This window comes from Chenopodium quinoa, unplaced genomic scaffold (genome assembly GCF_001683475.1).
Source record: "Chenopodium quinoa cultivar QQ74 unplaced genomic scaffold, ASM168347v1, whole genome shotgun sequence".
NCBI lineage: Eukaryota > Viridiplantae > Streptophyta > Magnoliopsida > Caryophyllales > Amaranthaceae > Chenopodium > Chenopodium quinoa.
The window spans coordinates 1,179,665-1,198,594 of record NW_018744501.1 but is presented as its reverse complement, the minus strand read 5'-3'; the positions used below and the strand labels follow the sequence as shown (position 1 = coordinate 1,198,594).

Below are 18,930 nucleotides of genomic sequence, written 5' to 3'. Positions count from 1 at the left end.
TGAATGCATTTGAATTTCATTTTATTCAATTAGTTTTGTTACATTCATTTGACTATCTTTAATTCAAAAAGCGTTGTTTGAATGTGTTTGACTTTAATTTGATTCAATAAGCTTTGTTGAATTCAAATGACTTTCATTTGATTTAAAAAGCTTTGTTTAAATGTGTTTGAATTTTTTTTTATTCTATTAACTTTGCTGAATGCATTTTACTTTCATTTGATTTAAAAAGCTTTGTTTGAATGTGTTTGACTTTCATATGATTCTATTAGCTTTGTTGAATGCATTAGACTTTCATTTGATTTAACTAGCTTTGTAAAATGCATTTGACTTTCATTTTATTCAATAAGCTATGTTTGAATGTGTTTGATTTCCATTTTATTCAATTAGCTTTGTTGAAGAATGCATTTGACTTTCATTTGATTCAAAAAGCTTTGTTTGAATGTGTTTGACTTTCATTTGATTCAATTAGCTTTGTTGAATGCACTTGACTTTCATTTGATTCAAAAAGCTTTGTTTGAATGTGTTTGACTTTCATTTGATTCAATTAGCTTTGTTGAATGCACTTGACTTTCATTTGATTCAAAAAGCTTTGTTTGAATGTGTTTGACTTTCATTTGATTCAATTAGCTTTGTTTAATGCATTTGACTTTTATATGATTTCAAAAGCTTTGTTTAAATGTGTTTGACTTTCATTTGATTCAATTAGCTTTGTTGAATGCATTAGACTTTCATTTGATTTAAAAAGCTTTGTTTCAATGTTTTTTACTTTGATTTGATTAAATTAGCTTTGTTGAATGCATTTGACTTTCATTTGATTCTAAAAGCTTTGTTAGAATAGGTTTGACTTTGATTTAATTCAATTTGCTTTTTTGAATGCATTTGACTTTTATTTGATTTAATTAGCTTTGTTGAATGCATTATACTTTTATTTGATTCTTTTTTTTTTTTGGTAAATAAGCAATTTTATTACCAGAATAGAAAAAGTTACACCTTATAGAAAAGCAAAATGCAACCTCCAAACTACACAAGCCCCAGAGGGCAGACAAACCCCCACCTCCCCAATCTGAAATGATCATCTTCTAGGAAGGGTATCAAACCAGAAAAGGGGAAACAACACACCTAACCTAGCCTCAAGTGTTAAGGCACCTTCTAGGAAGGGTACTTAACATAAGGACTAGGACAAGCATCACTATACACAAACCTACTCCAAAAACAGGCAGAAAAAGACAAAGAAACAATACTCTCAGGAAGGAATAATGTTTCTTAGAGACACAAACCACTGACAATGTTTCCTTTTCCATTTACAGTTAATAAGCTGCTGGGAATGTTCCACCACTGCTGAACACACCCTCTGATAGAGAACCCTAGGGATTTGAATAGCATGGTTCCAGAAAGCTGAATTCCTGGCAGACCAGAGATAATAAACTAGAGCTGCAAGGCTGGCATATCCAATCTTTCTGAAAATTGGATCCTTGACTACTCTTTTCCAATGCTTCTAAGTGTTCAGAATATTGAAATGAACCTCTTGAATTCCAAGCCAATTACAGATCATCAACAAACATCTTCTACTATACTTACAGTCAAAAAACAGATTTTGCTGACTTTCAATACCATCATCACACAGTAAACACCTGTCAGAATTGCTAATTCCATGTTTAAACAAGACATCTCTGGTTCTTAGTTTATTGAGGATTGCTAACCAGGCTATGAAGGAAGTTTTAGGTATGTTGTATCTATTCCAAATCCAGTATGTCCAATCCACCTTTTCAGCACTCTCCTGCAACCAATCATACACAAAAGCTATAGAGTACTTATTCTCAGTCCAATTACCATCCTTAAAGCCCACTTGAAGCTCATCCTTAACTTTGCAAACCTATTTTCAGGCCCACCCATCAGCCTTCTTTGGCTTGTAAGACCACCAATCCTGAGTCTTAATGTACACATCATGCACCCATTTGACCCATAGTGAGTCCTTTTTCTTAGCAATTTGCCACACATATTTGCCAAGTGCTGCCTTATTCCACCTTTCACAGTCTCTTATGCCAAAACCACCAGCTTTTTTAGCCTTGCAAACCTAGGTCCAAGCCAGAGGAGGAGTTTTAGATAAGATAGCAGACCCACTCCACAAAAAAGCTCTGCATAGCTGATTGATTCTGTGAATAACAGTCTTGGGTAAAAGAACACATTGAGCCCAGTAGGAGTGTAAACTGATCAGGACTGAGTTAATCAAGATGAATATTGCTGAATATGATAGATTTCTGCTTGACCAACACATCAGCTTATGCAGCATTTTAACAATAAGCATATCAAAATCAGAAACTCTAAAGTACTTTGAGTTAAGGGGAATTCCAAGATATCGAAAAGGGGTTGACCCTTCAGCAAAACCAGTGAGCCTCAAGATACTCATTTTAGTTCTTTCATCAACATTACCAAAGTAAATTGCTGTTTTTTCAGGGTTGGCTTTCAAACCTGAAACCTTCTCAAACATATTCAGGGCCCTAAAAATCAAATCCACTGATTTCCTATCACCATAAGTGAATAGCATCAGATCATCTGCAAAAATCAAATGATTAAGCTGGAGGCCTTTGCATCTGTAATGGAATTTAAATTTCCTGAGTTTTCCCACCTTCCTGAGCAACCTTATAAGGTACTCCATAACTATCACAAACAATAAAGGGGACATGGGACCTCCTTGTCTAACTCCCCTTTTACCTTGAAAAAAGCCATGAAGCCCCTCATTTAATAACAGGGAATAAGTGGGAGAAGACACACACACCATAATCCACTGGACAAATTGCTTAGGAAAGCCAAGTGACATAAGCATATCCTTAATAAAATCCCAGTGCATTGAATCATAAGCTTTCCTCACATCCACCTTAATAGTACATCTAGGGGATTTCCTCTTATTATTATAGTCTTTAAGCATATCTTGACAAATCAAAATATTGCCCATAATTGACCTACCAGCTACAAAAGCCCCCTGGAAATCATCAATAATAGCAGGAAACACTTCTTTCAATCAAGAACAGATCATTTTAGAGATAATCTTGTAAATCACATTACAACAAGCTATAGGTCTAAACTGAGTTACCACACTTGCATTTTCAATTTTTGGAATCAAGGTGAAAGTAGTAGTGGACACCTGTTTCAGCAGCTTACCATGCTCAAAGAAACCCAGCACAACTTTACATAAATCATCTTTCACTAAGTTCCAAGAATTCTTGAAGAATCTGCTAGAGAAACCATCTGGCCCCAGGAGCTTTGTCCTCATCAATACTCCATAAAGAACCTTTAACATCCTTCTCTTCAAATTTTCTACAAAGAGCCACCTTCTGAGCAGCATTGAGAACAACAACTTCCATTATAACCTCAGGATGAATCTTCTTTTGAGGCACAGAAGAGGTACCCAGCAACCTAATATAATACTTGATAAAAGCATCAGCTATGACAACAGGGTCCTGAGAAACTTCTCCATTATCCAATGAAATACTCACAATCCTATTATGAACTCTTCTACTCCTCAAACAAGCATGAAAATAAGCAGAGTTTATATTCCCATCTCTAAGCCAATGAAGCTTGGCCTTTTGTCTTAGGAATTGAAACTTAGCTTTGTAAGCATTAGCATACCTGTCTCTAGCCACACTTTCAGCTTGAATGAGATCCTCATTTTTGGGGTCCAAATTAAGATTTTCCTGACACTTCAGCAATTCACTAGCAGCCACATCATCAGCTGTTTCAACATTTGAGTACTGGGACAGGTTTATCTTTTTAAGACAGCCTTTAACAGCTTGTAACTTTTTGATTAAGACAAACATATCAGTACCTTGAATCTCAGTATTCCAGGCCTGCTTAACAATATCATTATATCCTGGAAAATTTGTCCAAATATTGAAGAATCTAAAAGGCTTTTTAAGACCCTCAGCTTCACCAAACATTGACACAGTATAAGGACAATGATCCATAAGCCCTTCAGGGAGGAACACAACATTTGTATTCTTAAAAATCTCAAACCACTTCTCATTCACCAACATTCTATCAATCTTAGTACACACTCTATCACTACCTTGTTGCTTATTTGTATAAGTAAAAAAGAGCCTCCTGTTTTAAAATCAATCAACTCACAATGCCTCGAGCATTCTATGAAATTCTCTACTTCATGTAAAAAACAAGGAGAACCTACCCTATCTTCCATGTTCAGAATGTTATTAAAATCTCCACACACAACCCAGGGGCTAGAAACTGTAGGCCTGATCTCTAGCAATTGTTTCCAAAGATTTTCTCTACCAATAGCCACATTCACCCCATACACCATAGTACACCAAAAAGAAACACCAGAAGCCCTGTGAGTGACATAGGTGTGAATCCATTGAATTTCAATTCTCATAGCCTGCACTATATAAACAGAAGGTTGCCAAATCACCCATATTCTACCTTTATCTACCTTACTGTAATTAGTAATAGCAGACCACTGACCTTTAAAACTCTCAAAAATCTCCCCAAACTTCTTAGCCTTTACTTTAGTCTCAATGAGCCCAAACAAACCCATATTATGATGCTTCAGAAACCAAAGGACATCACAGATTTTACTAGGTTGGTTCAAGCCTCTTATATTCCAGAAACCCCACTTATCCATTACATTTGTATGAGCATTCACCTCTTTCCCACACACCTTCCAGTACCTTCTCATTTCTCATAACCATTCCCTATTTTAATCTCAGAGGCTGCTTCTTCATCACCTCAGCAATAACACTGACATCTTGATCTGTATCCTACAACCTCTCAAACCTGTTACTAGTTTGCATACCCTTAGCACCACTACCCTCTTCCTGTAGAGTAGCACCTGTTAGAACCAAACCTTGTCCAGTTCCTTACATAGGCTTTTGCACAGGAAACTATTTAGTTTCATGCACAGGCTTCACAACATGTTCATGAGCCTTTCCCTGCACAGGTTTCTGCATAGGTCTCCACCTCTTTTGATTCATAACAGACTTCTGCTGTCTTGGTTGATTTTTCCTGACTTTAACAAACTGATTAGGAAAATCTTGCTCCACATGTCCCATACCCTTACACATATGGCATTCCACTGGTTTCCATTCAAACTGAACAGCTTGCTTAATCCTGTTACCATTCTCATCAAAGAACTCAATGAACTCAGGAAATTCCCCATTGACAGCCACTTCAATCATAATACGAGCATAAGCAATTCTTTTCTTTAAGGCAGTGATCTTATCAGTTTTAATTGGTTTTCCAATCAACCCTGCAATCTTCATTAGAGCCTCCCTTCCCCAAAACTTCAAATCTAGATTTGGGAGTTTGACCCAAACATGAACAACAGACACTTTTTCCTCTCGAATCTTCAAATCAGGTTGCCATCTCTTGGTAATCACCAGTTTTCTGTTAAAGAGAATACGTCTAGTAGCCGACGCCCGTTCTCTAGCATCCCTAGTTCGAAACCGAACCAAAAAAACTCCATTATCACAAGAAAATACTCTATCAATTCCATATTTTCCCCAAACCCTTCTTAAAAAACCATTCATCACAGAATAAAGGGATTGGGTTCTCAGGACATAGCAGACAACAGTAGAATCCCAAAAATCAATTTCAGGTTGAACATCCTGTTTAGTCAATTGAAGAATTCCATCATCATTGATAGCATTGAGGTTATTATTTAGGTCATTAAGATTCATTCCCTCATCAGTCATACTCCTAAACAAACCACCCCACAATTTTCCACCATGAATACACTAATTACCCTCAACAGGGGAAGAACGCAAAACAGAGGACGAGCAATTGGGGGAAAATGGTTTCGGGCTAGAAACACCCTCAAAATTCAAGTTCGGTGAACAATTAAAACCACTACCATCATCCTCAAGAAACACTTGATTTGAATCAGCAATCATCATCAATGGTGATGGGTTAAGGGATTTTTCCCCATAACCCGAAACAGAGTCATTCACCATTGAAGGGGTAGAGTCAATTACCTACAGCCATTAATTAAAATCAAAGCTCAGCATCGCTTTGATTTCTTCAGAGTCTTCTTTAATGGGGATTTCATCAATAGTTGCACCATCCAACCAACTTCGAGCCGAACCCACATCCGACACAATTTCTTGATCCTCAATCGGTTTCTTGCATGATCTAAGCTTATATCTCTGCTTTTTATTTGCTTTAGAGGAGGATTTAGAGCCAAAATTCTTCTTCGCTTTCCCTTTTTTATAATTGGCCATGGCCTAAGCATGAGCTTTGAGTGTAAAAAATGGTGGCACGAAGACTTTCTCTCTCTAGACTTTCTCTCTACTTACATTTGATTCAACATTTATTTGATTCAATTAGCTTTGTTGATTGCATTTAACTTTCTTTAATACAAAAAGCTTTGTTTGAATGTGTTCAACTTTCGTTTTATTCATTAGCTTTGTTGAATTCAAATGACTTTCATTTAATTTAAAAAGCATTGTTTGAATGTGTTGGAGTTTGATTTAATTCTATTAGCTTTGCTGAATGCATTTTACTTTCATTTGATTTAAAAAGCTTTGTTTGAATGTGTTTGATTTTCATATAATTCTCTTATCTTTGTTGAATGCATTAAACTTTGATTTGATTTAACTAGCTTTATAAAATTCATTTGACTTCCATTTGATTCCAAAAACTATGTTTAATGTGTTTGACTTTCATTTTATTCAATTAGCTTTGTTGAAGAATGCATTTGACTTTCATTTGATTCAAAAAGCTTTGTTTGAATGTGTTTGACTTTCATTTGATTTAATTAGCTTTGTTGAATGCATTTAATTTTCATTTGATTCAAAAAGATTTGTTTGAATGTGTTTGACTTTCATTTGATTCAATTAGCTTTGTTGAATGCATTTGACTTTCATTTCATTTAAAATGCTTTGTTTGAATGTGTTTGACTTTGATTTGATCAATTAGCTTTTTTGAATGCATTTGACTTTCATTTTATTCAATTAACTTTGTTGAATGCATTTAAATTTCATTTGATTCAATTAGCTTTGTTGAATCCATTTGACTTTCATTTAATTCAAAAAGCCTTGTTTAAATGTGTTTGACTTTTATTTGATTCAATTATCTATTTTGAATATATTTGACTTTCATTTGATTCAAAAAGCTTTGTTTGAAAGTGTTTGACTTTCATTTGATTCAATAAGCTTTGTTGAATGCCTTTAACTTTCTATTGATTCAAAAAGCTTGGTTTAAATGTGTTTGACTTTCATTTGAATCAATTAGCTTTGTTGAATGCATTTGACTTTCATTAGATTCAAAAAACTTTTTTTGAATGTATTTGACTTTGATTTGATTCAATTAGCTTTGTTGAATGCATTTGACATTCTTTTGATTCAATTAGCTTTGTTGAATGCATTTAACTTTCTTTTGATTCAAAATGCTTTGTTTAAATGTGTTTGATGACTTTGATTTGATCAACTAGTTTTTTTGAATGCATTTGACTTTCATTTTATTCAATTAGCTTTGTTGAATGCGTTTGACTTTCATTTGATTTAATTAGCTTTTTTGAATGCCTTTGACTTTCAATTAATTCAAAAAGCTTTGCTTAAATGTGTTTGACTTTCATTTGATACAATTAGCTTTATTGAGTGCATTTTACTTTCATTTGATTTAAAAAGCTTTGTTTGAAGGTATTTGAATTCACTTTGATTTAAAATGCTTTTTGAATGTGATTGACTTTGATTTAATTCAATAAACTTTATTGAATGCATTTGACTTTTATATGATTTCAAAAGCTTTGTTTCAATGTGTTTGAATTTCATTTGATTCAATTAGCTTTTTTAAATGCATTAGACTTTCATTTGATTTAAAAAGCTTTGTTTCAATGTTTTTTACTTTGATTTGATTAAATTAGCTTTGTCGAATGCATTTGACTTTCATTTGATTCAAAAAGATTCGTTAGAATGTGTTTTACTTTTATTTGATTCAATTTGCTTTTTTAAATGCATTTGACTTTTATTTTATTTAATTATCCTTGTTGAATGCATTTGACTTTTATTTGATTCAATTAGCTTTGTTGATTGACTTTCTATAATTCAAAATGCTTTGTTTAAATGTGTTTGACTTTCGTTTGGTTCAATTAGCTTTGTTGAATTCAAATAACTTTCATTTGATTTAAAAAGCATTGTTTGAATGTGTTTGAGTTTGATTTAATTCTATTAGCTTTGCTGAATGCATTTTACATTCATTTGATTTAAAAAGCTTTGTTTGAATGTGTTTGACTTTCATTTGATTCAAAAAACTTTTTGAATGTGTTTGACTTTGATTTAATTCAATTAGCTTTGTTGAATGCATTTGACTTTCATTTTATTCAATTATCTTTGTTGAATGCATTTGACTTTCATTTGATTCAATATGCTTTGTTTCAATGTGTTTGACTTTGATTTGATCAATTAGCTTTTTTGAATGCATTTGACTTTCATTTTATTCAATTAACTATGTTGAATGCGTTTGACTTTCATTTGATTCAATTGGCTTTGTTGAATGCATTTTATTTTCTTTTAATTGAAAAAGCCTTGTTTAAATGTGTTTAACTTTTATTTGATTCAATTAGCCTTGTTGAATGCATTTTACTTTCATTTGATTTAAAAAGCTTTGTTTGAATGTGTTTGACTTTCATTTGATATGATTAGCTTTGTTGAATGAAATTGACTTTCATTTGATTCAAAAAGCTTTGTTAGAATGTGTTTGACTTAGATTTCATTCAATTAGCTTTGTTAAATGCATTTGACATTTATTTGATTCAATTTTCTTTGTTGAATTTATTTGACTTTCTTTAATTCAAAAAGCTTTGTTTGAATGTGTTTGAATTTTATTTTATTCAATTAGCTTTGTTGAATTCAAATGACTTTCATTTGATTTAAAAATCTTTGTTTTAATGTGTTTCACTTTGATTGGATTCTATTAGCTTTGCTGAATGCATTTTACTTTCATTTGATTTAAAATGCTTTGTTTGAATGTGTTTAACTTTCGTATGATTCAATTAGCTTTGTTGAATGCATTAGATATTCATTTGATTTAACTAGCTCTGTAAAATGCATTTGACTTTCATTTCATTCAAAAAGCTATGTTTGAATATGTTTTACTTTCATTTTATTCAATTAGCTTTTTTGAAAAATGCATTTGACTTTGATTTGATTCAATTAGCTTTGTTGAATGCATTTAACTTTCATTTGATTCAAAAAGCTTTGCTTGAATATGCTTGACTTTCATTTGATTTAATTAGCTTTGTTGAATGCATTTGACTTTCATTTGATTCAAAAAACTTTTTGAATGTTTTTTACTTTGATTTAATTCAATTAGCTTTGTTGAATGCATTTGACTTTCATATTATTCAATTAGCTATGTTGAATGCATTTGACTTTCATTTGATTCAAAAAGCTTTGTTTGAAAGTGTTTGACTTTCATTTGATTCAATAAGCTTTGTTGAATGCCTTTAACTTTCATTTGATTCAAAAAGCTTGGTTTGAATATGTTTGACTTTAATTTGAATCAATTAACTTTGTTGAATGCATTTGACTTTCATTAGATTCAAAAAACGTTTTTTGAATGTAATTGACTTTGATTTGATTCAATTAGCTTTGTTGAATGCATTTGACATTTTTTTGATTTAATTAGCTTTTTTGAATGCATTTGACTTTCATTTGATTCAAAATGCTTTGTTTGAATGGGTTTGACTTTGATTTGATCAATTAGTTTTTTTGAATCCATTTGACTTTCATTTTGTTCGATTAGCTTTGTTGAATGCGTTTGACTTTCATATGATTTAATTAGCTTTGTTGAATGCATTTGACTTTCATTTAATTCAAAAAGCTTTGTTTAAATGTGTTTGACATTCATTTGGTTAAATTCGCTTTATTGAATGCATTTTACTTTCATTTGATTTAAAAAGCTTTGTTAGAATGTGTTTGACTTCGATTTAATTCAATTAGCTTTTTTGAATGCACTTGACTTTCATTTGAGTCAAAAAGCTTTGTTTGAATGTGTTTGACTTTGATTTGATTCAATAAACTTTGTTGAATGCATTTGACTTTTATAGGATTTCAAAAGCTTTGTTTTAAAGTGTTTGACTTTCATTTTATTCAATTAGCTTTTTTTAATGCATTAGAATTTCATTTGATTTAAAAAGCTTTGTTTCAATGTTTTTTTTCTTTGATTTGATTAAATTAGCTTTGTTGAATGCATTTGACTTTAATTTGATACAAAAAGCTTTGTTAGAATGTGTTTGACTTTTATTTGATTCAATTAGCTTTTTTGAATGCATTTGACTTTTATTTGATTAAATTATCTTTGTTGAATGCATTTGACTTTTATGTGATTCAATTACATTTGTTGATTGACTTTCTTTAATTAAAAAGCTTTATTTGAAGGTGTTTGACTTTCGTTTGATTCATTTAGCGTTGTTGAATTCAAATGACTTTCATTTGATTTAAAAATCATTGTTTGAATGTGTTTGAGTTTGATTTAATTTTATTAGCTTTGCTTTTCATTTAATATAAAAAACTTTGTTAGAATGTGTTTGACTTTCATTTGATTCAAAAAACTTTTTGAATGTGTTTGACTTTGATTTAATTCAATTAGCTTTGTTGAATGCATTTGACTTTCATTTGATTCCATTAGTTTTGTTGAATGCATTTGACTTTCATTTGATTCAAAATGCTTTGTTTGAATGTGTTTGACTTTTATTTGATTTAATTAGCTTTGTTGAATGCAATTTATTTTCATTTGATTTAAAAAGCTTTGTTTGAATGTGTTTGACTTTCATTTGATTTAATTAGCTTTGTTGAATGCATTTGACTTTCTTTTGATTCAAAAAGCTTTGTTTGAATGTATTTGACTTTGATTTGATTCAATTAGCTTTGTTGAATGCATTTGACTTTCATTTGATTCAATTAGCTTTGTTGAATGCATTTGACTTTCATTTGATTTAAAATGCTTTGTTTGAATGTTTTTGACTTTGATTTGATTCAGTAAGCTTTTTTGAATGCATTTGACTTTCATTTGACTCAATTAACTTTGTTGAATGCGTTTAACTTTCATTTAATTCAATTAGCTTTGTTGAATGTATTAGAGTTACATTTGATTAAATAAGCTTTGTTTGAATGTGTTTGACTTTGATTTGATTAAATTAGCTTTGTTGAATGCATTTGACTTTCATTTGTTTCAAAAAGCTCTGTTAGAATGTGTTTGACTTTTATTTGATTCAATTAGCTTTTTTGAATGCATTTAACTATTATTTGATTTATTTTACTTTGTGCAATGCATTTTTCTTTTATTTGATTCAATTAGCTTTGTCGAATGCATTTGACTTTATTTGATTCAAAAAGCTTTGTTTGAATGTGTTTGACTTTCATTTGATTCAATTAACTTTGTTGAATTTAAAGGACTTTCATTTATTTTAAAAAGCTTTGTTTGAATGTGTTTGACTTTGATTTGATTCTATTAGCTTTGCTGAATGCATTTTACTTTCATTTGATTTAAAAAGCTTTCTATGAATGTGTTTGACTTTGATTTTGATTCAATTAGGTTTGTTGAATGCATTAGACTTATAGTTTAGTCAAAAAACTTTGTTTGAAAGTTTTAGACTTTGATATGATTAATTGAGCTTTGTTGAATGCATTTGCCTTTTATATGATTTCAAAAGCTTTGTTTGAATGTATTTGACTTTAATTTGATTCAATTAGCTTTGTTGAATGCATTAGACTTTCATTTGATTTAAAAAGTTTTGTTTGAATGCGTTTGACTTTCATTTGATTAAATTAGCTTTGTTGAATACATTTGACTTTCATTTGATTCAAAGAATTGTTAGAATGTGATTGTCTTTGATTTGATTCAATTAGCTTTTTTGAATGCAATTTACTTTTATTTGATTTAATTAGCTTTGTTGAATGAATTTGACTTTTATTTGATTCAATTAGCTTTGTTAAATGCATTTGACTTTCTTTAATTCCAAAAGCTTTGTTTGAATTGTTTGACTTTCATTTGATTCAATGAACTTTGTTGAATCCAAATGACTTTCATTTGATTAAAAAATCTTTGTTTGAATGTGTTTCAATTTGATTTGATTCTATTAGCTTTGTTGAATGCATTTTACTTTCATTTGATTTAAAAAGCTTTGTTTGAATATGTTTGCCTTTCATATGATTCAATTAGATTTTTTGAATACATTAGACTTTCATTTGATTTAACTAGCTTTGTAAAATGCATTTGACTTTCATTTGATTCAAAAAGTTATGTTTGAATGTGTTTGACTTTCATTTTATTCAATTAGCTCTGTTGAAGAATGCATTTGACTTTCTTTTGATTCAAAAAGCTTTGTTTGAATGTATTTGACTTTGATTTGATTCAATTAGCTTTGTTGAATGCATTTTACTTTCATTTGATTCAATTAGCTTTGTTTAATGCATTTGACTTTCATTTGATTTAAAATGCTTTGTTTGAATGTTTTTGACTTTGATTTGATTCAGTAAGCTTTTTTGAATGCATTTGACTTTCATTTGACTCAATTAACTTTGTTGAATGCGTTTAACTTTCATTTGATTCTTTTTTTTTTGGTAAGTAAGTAAATTTTATTACCAAAAGGAGGGCAAGCCCTCGCAACAAAACTACACAACCCTAAAACAGGGCCAAACCAACACCAAAAGTTCAAAACAACCCAACAAACAACAAAGAATTACTTAGGAATACTATTCCTAATTACATACAACCATTTACACTGAGACCTTTTCCATTTACTACTAATAAGCTGTTGGACTCTATTTACCACCTCCACACATAAGTTGGTGCATAATCTGTTAGGCATGATAACAACTTTATTCCAGAACACAAAGTTCTTTGCAGCCCAAATTCCATATACCAAGGTGACAAAATAGCAAGACTCACCTTCTGTTTAACAGGGTCTTTATTAGCTCTTCTCCAATGCTTCCATGAAGCGTCAATATCAAACCAGGTCTCATTTATATGTAGCTAGTTACTGACAATTTGGATACACTTCCTGCTATAAGAACATTTGAAGAAGAGATATTTCTGGTCTTCAATGTGGTCACCACATAGCAGACAATTTGCTGTATCACAAGCATAAAATTTTTTAACCCCGTCTCTTGTTCTTAGCCTATTCATAATAGCCAACCAGGTGATAAATGAGTGTTTGGGAATATTGTATTTATTCCAGATCCAGTCATCCCACACAACCTTCACATAATTTCTTTTCAGCTATCTATAACCATCTGAGATTTTGTAACCCAGACTCTGCCAGTTCTCAGCTGAGAACCCCTCCCTTAACTCATCTGATTGCACAGATTTTTCTCCAAGTATGACCATCAGCCTTCTTAGGAGTGTAGGTCCACCAATCCTCATTCTTGAGATACACATTGTGAACCCATTTAACCCATAAAGATTCTTTATTTCCAGCAATCCTCCAAATCAGTTTTCCAATGGCTGCTTTATTCCACTGTTCCACATCTCTAATTCCCAAGCCTCCACAATTCTTGGGCTTACACACCCAGTTCCAGGCAATAGGGGGCTGTTTGGAAAAAGTAGCAGATCCACACCATAAAAATGCCCTACACAGTTGGTTTATTCTGTGAATGACAGTTTTAGGAAACAAAACACACTGAGCCTAATAGGTGTGAAGGCTCATTAAGATAGAGTTAATCAAGAGGGCTCTAGCTGCATAAGATAGGTTCCTGCTAGACCATCTGGTAAGCCTAGCCAACATCTGATCCACTAACCTATCAAAGTCACCAACTTTTAAGTACTTGTCATTCAAGGGAATGCCTAAGTATCTAAAAGGCATAGACCCTCTGTAAAACTAGAAGAGCTCAAAACAGTATGTCTCACTTCATCCCTTACATTTCCAAAGTAGATTGCAGTTTTGTCTAGGTTAGCTTGCAAACCATAAACCTTACCAAACATTACAAGAGCCCTAGTCAAGTAAGAAATTGAAAGCATATCCCCGTGAGAAAACATCATCAAATCATCAGCAAAGATTAGATGATTCAATTTCAGCTGTTTACACCTGTAATGATACTTAAACCCTTTCTTTTCACCCACCTTCTTTAATAATCGAGAAAGGTACTCCATGACATTGACAAAAAGTAAAGGTGACATAGGATTCCCCTGTCTCACACCTCGTTCACCTTTAAAAAAGCCATACATTCCCCCATTCATCAAAATGGAATAAACAGGAGAAGTAACACAAGCCATAACCCAATGCACAAACTCAGCGGGGAACCCCAAACAGACCAGCATATCCTTGATGAAGCTCCAACTAACTGAGTCATAAGCTTTACTAATATCAACCTTTATAGTACATCTCGAGGATTTCCTCTTATTTCCATAGTCTTTCAACATATCTTGGCAGATAAGGACATTGTCCAAGATAGATCTGCCCGAAACAAAGGCCCCCTGAACATCATCAATCACACTAGGGAGTACTTCCTTTAGCCTTGAACAAATCATTTTAGAAATGATTTTGTAGATTACATTGCAACATGCAATAGGCCTAAAGTGAGCCACCTGATAAGCACTTTCAACTTTAGGGACAAGAGTTAGGGTAGAAGCTCCTACCTGTTTCAAAAGCTGACCATGATCAAAGAACCCTAGAATAGCCTTGCAAATATCAGACCCAACTATGCTCCAAGTAGCCTTGAAAAACTTGCTAGAAAATCCATCCGGACCAGGTGCTTTATTATCATCAATCTCCCAAAGTGCTCTCTTCACATCATCCACCTCAAAACTTCTACAAATACTGGACTTCTGATCATCAGTCAAAACAGGCCCCTCAGAGATGACAGCAGGGTGAAAACAACATTCAACTGGTTTTTGAGTTCCAAGAAGGCCCTTATAAAAAGAAATGAACAAGTCAGCTACACTATCAGGGTCCTGAACAACACTGCCATCATGAACTTGGATTCCACTAATCCTGTTATGGGCTCTTCACTGTCTTAAGCATGCATGAAAATAGGCAGAATTTAAGTCTCCCTCCTTAAGCCAATGTAGCTTAGCTTTCTGTTTAAGGAAAGAGAATCTAGCAGCATGAGCTTTGGTGTACCTGTCCCTAGCAGCCTTTTCATCAGCTATAAGTTATTTATTGCACGGATCAACATTTAGCTTCATCTGAATCTCAGTCAAAGCAGCAGTTGTCTCAACATCATCAGTCTCAACTGAAGAAAATTGGCTCACATTCAGATTTTTCAAAGCCCCCTTCACCTTTTGAAGCCTTTTCACTACCTTAAACATCTCGGTCCCAACAACAGGAGCACACCAAGCCTGACTTTCAATTGATTCAATTAGGTTTGTTGAAATGTGCTTGACTTTTATTTAATTCAAAAAGCTTTATTTAAATGTGTTTGACTTTTATTTAATTCAATTAGCTTTGTTTGAATGGGTTTGACTTCGATTTGATTCAATTAGCTTTTTTGAATGCACTTGACTTTCATTTGAGTCAAAAAGCTTTGTTTGAATGTGTTTGACTTTGATTTGATTCAATAAGCTTTGTTGAATGCATTTGACTTTTATATGATTTCAAAAGCTTTGTTTGAATGTGTTTGACTTTCATTTGATTCAATTAGATTTGTTAAATGCATTTGACTTTCATTTGATTTAACTAGCTTTGTTGAATGAATTTGACATTGAATAAATTCAAAAGCTTTGTTTGAATGTGTGATTTTCATTTGATTTAATAAGCTTTGTTGAATACATTTAACTTTTATTTGATTCAATCAGCTTAGTTGAATGCATTTGACTTTCATTTGATTCAATTAGCTTTGTCGAATGCATTTGACTTTCATTAAATTAAAAAGCTTTGTTTGAATGTGTTTGACTTTCATGTGATTAAATTAGCTTTCTTGAATGCAAATGACTTTCACTTTATTTAAAAAGCTTTATTTTAATGTGTTTGATTTTCATTTGATTCAATTAGCTTTGTTAATGCACTTGACTTTCATTAGATTTAAAAAAACTTTGTTTGAACGTGTTTGACTTTAATTTGATTCAATTAGCTTTGTTGAATGCATTCTTCTTTCATTTCATTTAAAAGGCTTTGTTTGAATGTGTTTGACTTTCATACGATTCAATTAGCTTTGTTGAATGCATTAGACTTTCATCTTATTTAACTAGCTTTGTAAAATGCATCTGACTTTCATTTTATTCAAAAAAATATGTTTGAATGTGTTTGACTTTCATTTTATTCAATTAGCTTTTTTGTTGAATGCATTTGACTTTCATTTGATTCAATTAGCTTTATTGAATGCATTGACTTTCTTTTGATTCAAAATGCTTTGTTTGAATGTGTTTGACTTTGATTTGATCAATTATCTTTTTTGAAGCATTTGACTTTCATTTAATTCAATTAGCTTTGTTGAATGCGTTTGACTTTCATTTGATTCAATTAGTTTTGTTGAATGCATTTGACTTTCATTTAATTCAAAAGGCTTTGTTTAAATGTGTTTGACTTTCACTTGATTCGTTTTTTTTTTGGTAAGTAAGCAAAGTATTATTAATACCAAAAAGGGAGAGGGCAAGCCCTCAAAAGTACAAAAACTCTCACCCCTATCCTGAAAGAGGCCACCTTCTAGGAAGGGTTCCTCAAAGGAAGCGGGGAAAAGACACAAAAGCCGGCAAAAAAAAAAACCAAACAGAGGGTAAACCCTGACTCCAAATACAACTACACAGAGCCCACAGGTCAAACTAACTCCAAACTAGTCTAAGAAAAAAAAAAACCTAGACTAGCTAAACTAAGTAAAACGGATTACAACTTAAATGGTGTAACCATTTACAATGCTCTCTAATCCAATGGCTATCTACAAATTTCCTGATTCTATTGACTATCTCTAACTGTATAGCTTTACAAATAAACCTAGGATGAATTAGTACTTGATTCTAGTATGCAATGTTCCTAGCCATCCAGATATGATATACTACAGCAACTAGAACAGCCAGAACACATCTCTTTTTTATAGAGTCTTCAACCTGTTCCCTCAAACTGATCCAAGTATCATCAATGGAGAATAGCTGTTCTTGAATTCCAAGCCACGAGCTAATCATAGACAGACATTTCCTGCTGTAGGGGAACTTGAAAAACAGGTGATCTCTGGTTTCTTCTTCCTGACCACACAGCAAACAGATTGGGTCATCACAGACCCCTATATATGCTAAGATACTTCTATTCCTCAACCTGTTCAAAACAGCTAGCCAAGAAATAAAAGTATGCTTTGGAACATTATAAGAATTCCAAATCCACTTATGCCAGCCAACTTCAGTCATACTTCCCTGCAGCCAAACATAAGCTGCTGAAATTCTATAGCTGCTATCAAGCCACCCCTTTTCTTCAAAGCCAAACTTCAATTCCTCCTTCACAACACATAGTTTCTTCCAGGCCCAACCACCTGATTTCTTTGGAGAATAACTCCGCCAATCCTAATCCTTGATATAAACTGCATGAACCCAAAGATATTCTTCCTTCATTGCAATCTTCCATACATATTTACCCATTGCAGCTTTGTTCCAGTTGATACAATTTCTAATGCCCAGGCCACCATACTTTTTGGGTTTAAAAATCCAGTCCCAAGCTAGAGGGGGGTCTTCTTTAGTACTGCATCACCACTCCACAAAAAAGCTCTACATAATTGAACTATTCTATGCATAACACCAGAAGGGAGAAGCAAACACTGAGCCCAGTAAGTGTGCAAACTTAGTAGCATAGAGTTAACAAGTAATGTTCTTGCAGAATATGAGAGATGTCTACTTGACCAGCATGAGATTTTAGCAAGCATCTTGTCAATTAGGCTATCAAAATCTGCAATTTTTAAGTATCTTGCATTAAGAGGAATACCCAGGTACCTGAAAGGAAACTTGCCTACAGAGAAACCAGAGGTCCTGGTGATTTGAGTCTGAACAGGAGCAGGGACATTACCAAAGTAAATAGCTGATTTGTCTGTATTAGCCATCAGACCTGAACATTTCTCAAAAGTTTTGAGGCCTCTAATCAACAATTCAACTGATTTATGATCCCCATAGCAGAACAACATCAAATCATCAGCAAAGACTAAATGATTCAGCCCAATACTCTTACATCTGGAATGAAACCTGAAACCTCTCATTTTACCAATCTTCTTCAGCAATCTGGTGAGATATTCCATCACAATCACAAATAATAATGGGGAAACAGGGTCACCTTGTCTAATTCCCCTTTTCCCTTGAAAGAAACCATGTATTCCAACATTCAACATAATAGAGAAAGCTGGTGTGCTAACACAGCACATGATCCATTGTACAAATCTATCAGGAAAACCAAGCCCCACAAGCATGTCCTCAATAAAAATCTAATGGACTGAATCATAAGCTTTCCTTAGGTCAATCTTCATAGTACATCTAAGAGATTTCCTCTTGCTATTATAGTCCTTTAACATCTCCTAACATACCAGAATATTATCAAGAATGGACCTCCCTTTAATAAAAGGTCCCTGTACCCCATCAATAATCCCAGGCAGAACCTCCTTCAACCTCTCACATAACATCTTAGAAATAATCTTGTATATCACATTACAGCAAGCAATTGGTCTAAATTGACTCACATGAGAAGCATTTTCAATCATAGGAATCAGAGTGAGCTAAGTAGCATTAACCTGTTTTAGTAATTTCCCTGTTGTAAAAAAATCCAACACAGCATCAGTCACATCATTTCCTACAAAATTCCAGGCTGCTTTGAAGAATTTACTAGAAAAACCATCAGGCCCTGGAGCCTTGTCCTCATCAATGCTCCACAAAGCTTTCTGTACATCATCTCTACTAAAACTTCTGCATAAGTGAACTTTCTTCTTAGAGAGAAGAACAAGTCCCTCAACAATCACACTCATATGAATAGTTCTATCTGGTACAGAAGCAGAACCCAACATGTTTTTGTAAAACTCAACA

At 32.8% G+C, this 18,930-nt stretch overlaps 3 protein-coding genes across 3 annotated transcripts; all 3 read right to left on the bottom strand.

Moving 5' to 3' along the window:
• Positions 1 to 3,233: 3,233 nt before the first annotated feature.
• Positions 3,234 to 4,687, bottom strand: LOC110697914. Its single transcript, XM_021875315.1, has 2 exons — positions 4,181 to 4,687; positions 3,234 to 4,070 (listed from the first exon to the last, which is right to left on the bottom strand). Exons 1-2 carry the CDS (start codon positions 4,685 to 4,687, stop codon positions 3,234 to 3,236), a joined length of 1,344 nt encoding a protein of 447 aa, XP_021731007.1.
• A 205-nt stretch (positions 4,688 to 4,892) lies between these two features.
• LOC110697913 lies at positions 4,893 to 5,702 on the bottom strand. Its single transcript, XM_021875314.1, has one exon. The coding sequence runs from the start codon at positions 5,700 to 5,702 to the stop codon at positions 4,893 to 4,895; it is 810 nt and encodes a 269-aa protein (XP_021731006.1).
• Positions 5,703 to 16,896: 11,194 nt separating this feature from the next.
• On the bottom strand, positions 16,897 to 18,911 carry LOC110697912. The gene is made up of 4 exons (XM_021875313.1): positions 18,642 to 18,911; positions 18,438 to 18,533; positions 17,610 to 18,338; positions 16,897 to 17,433 (listed from the first exon to the last, which is right to left on the bottom strand). The coding sequence occupies exons 1-4, from the start codon at positions 18,909 to 18,911 to the stop codon at positions 16,897 to 16,899; spliced, it is 1,632 nt and encodes a 543-aa protein (XP_021731005.1).
• Positions 18,912 to 18,930: the final 19 nt, after the last annotated feature.

Bases quoted from the DNA above. Each gene is read 5' to 3' on its own strand.
- LOC110697914 (XM_021875315.1), bottom strand. From the start codon at position 4,687: ATGAGAAGGTACTGGAAGGTGTGTGGGAAAGAGGTGAATGCTCATACA. The intron at 4,071-4,180 runs GTAGGTTCTCCT...TATACAAATAAG, and splicing joins TTCTGAACATGGAAGATAGG to CAACAAGGTAGTGATAGAGT.
- LOC110697913 (XM_021875314.1), bottom strand. From the start codon at position 5,702: ATGACTGATGAGGGAATGAATCTTAATGACCTAAATAATAACCTCAAT.
- LOC110697912 (XM_021875313.1), bottom strand. From the start codon at position 18,911: ATGTTGGGTTCTGCTTCTGTACCAGATAGAACTATTCATATGAGTGTG. The intron at 18,534-18,641 runs GTTAATGCTACT...ATTATTTCTAAG, and splicing joins CAGGGAAATTACTAAAACAG to ATGTTATGTGAGAGGTTGAA. The intron at 17,434-17,609 runs GTACTAAAGAAG...ATCAAGGATTAG, and splicing joins TTTTGTGGAGTGGTGATGCA to GATTGGCGGAGTTATTCTCC.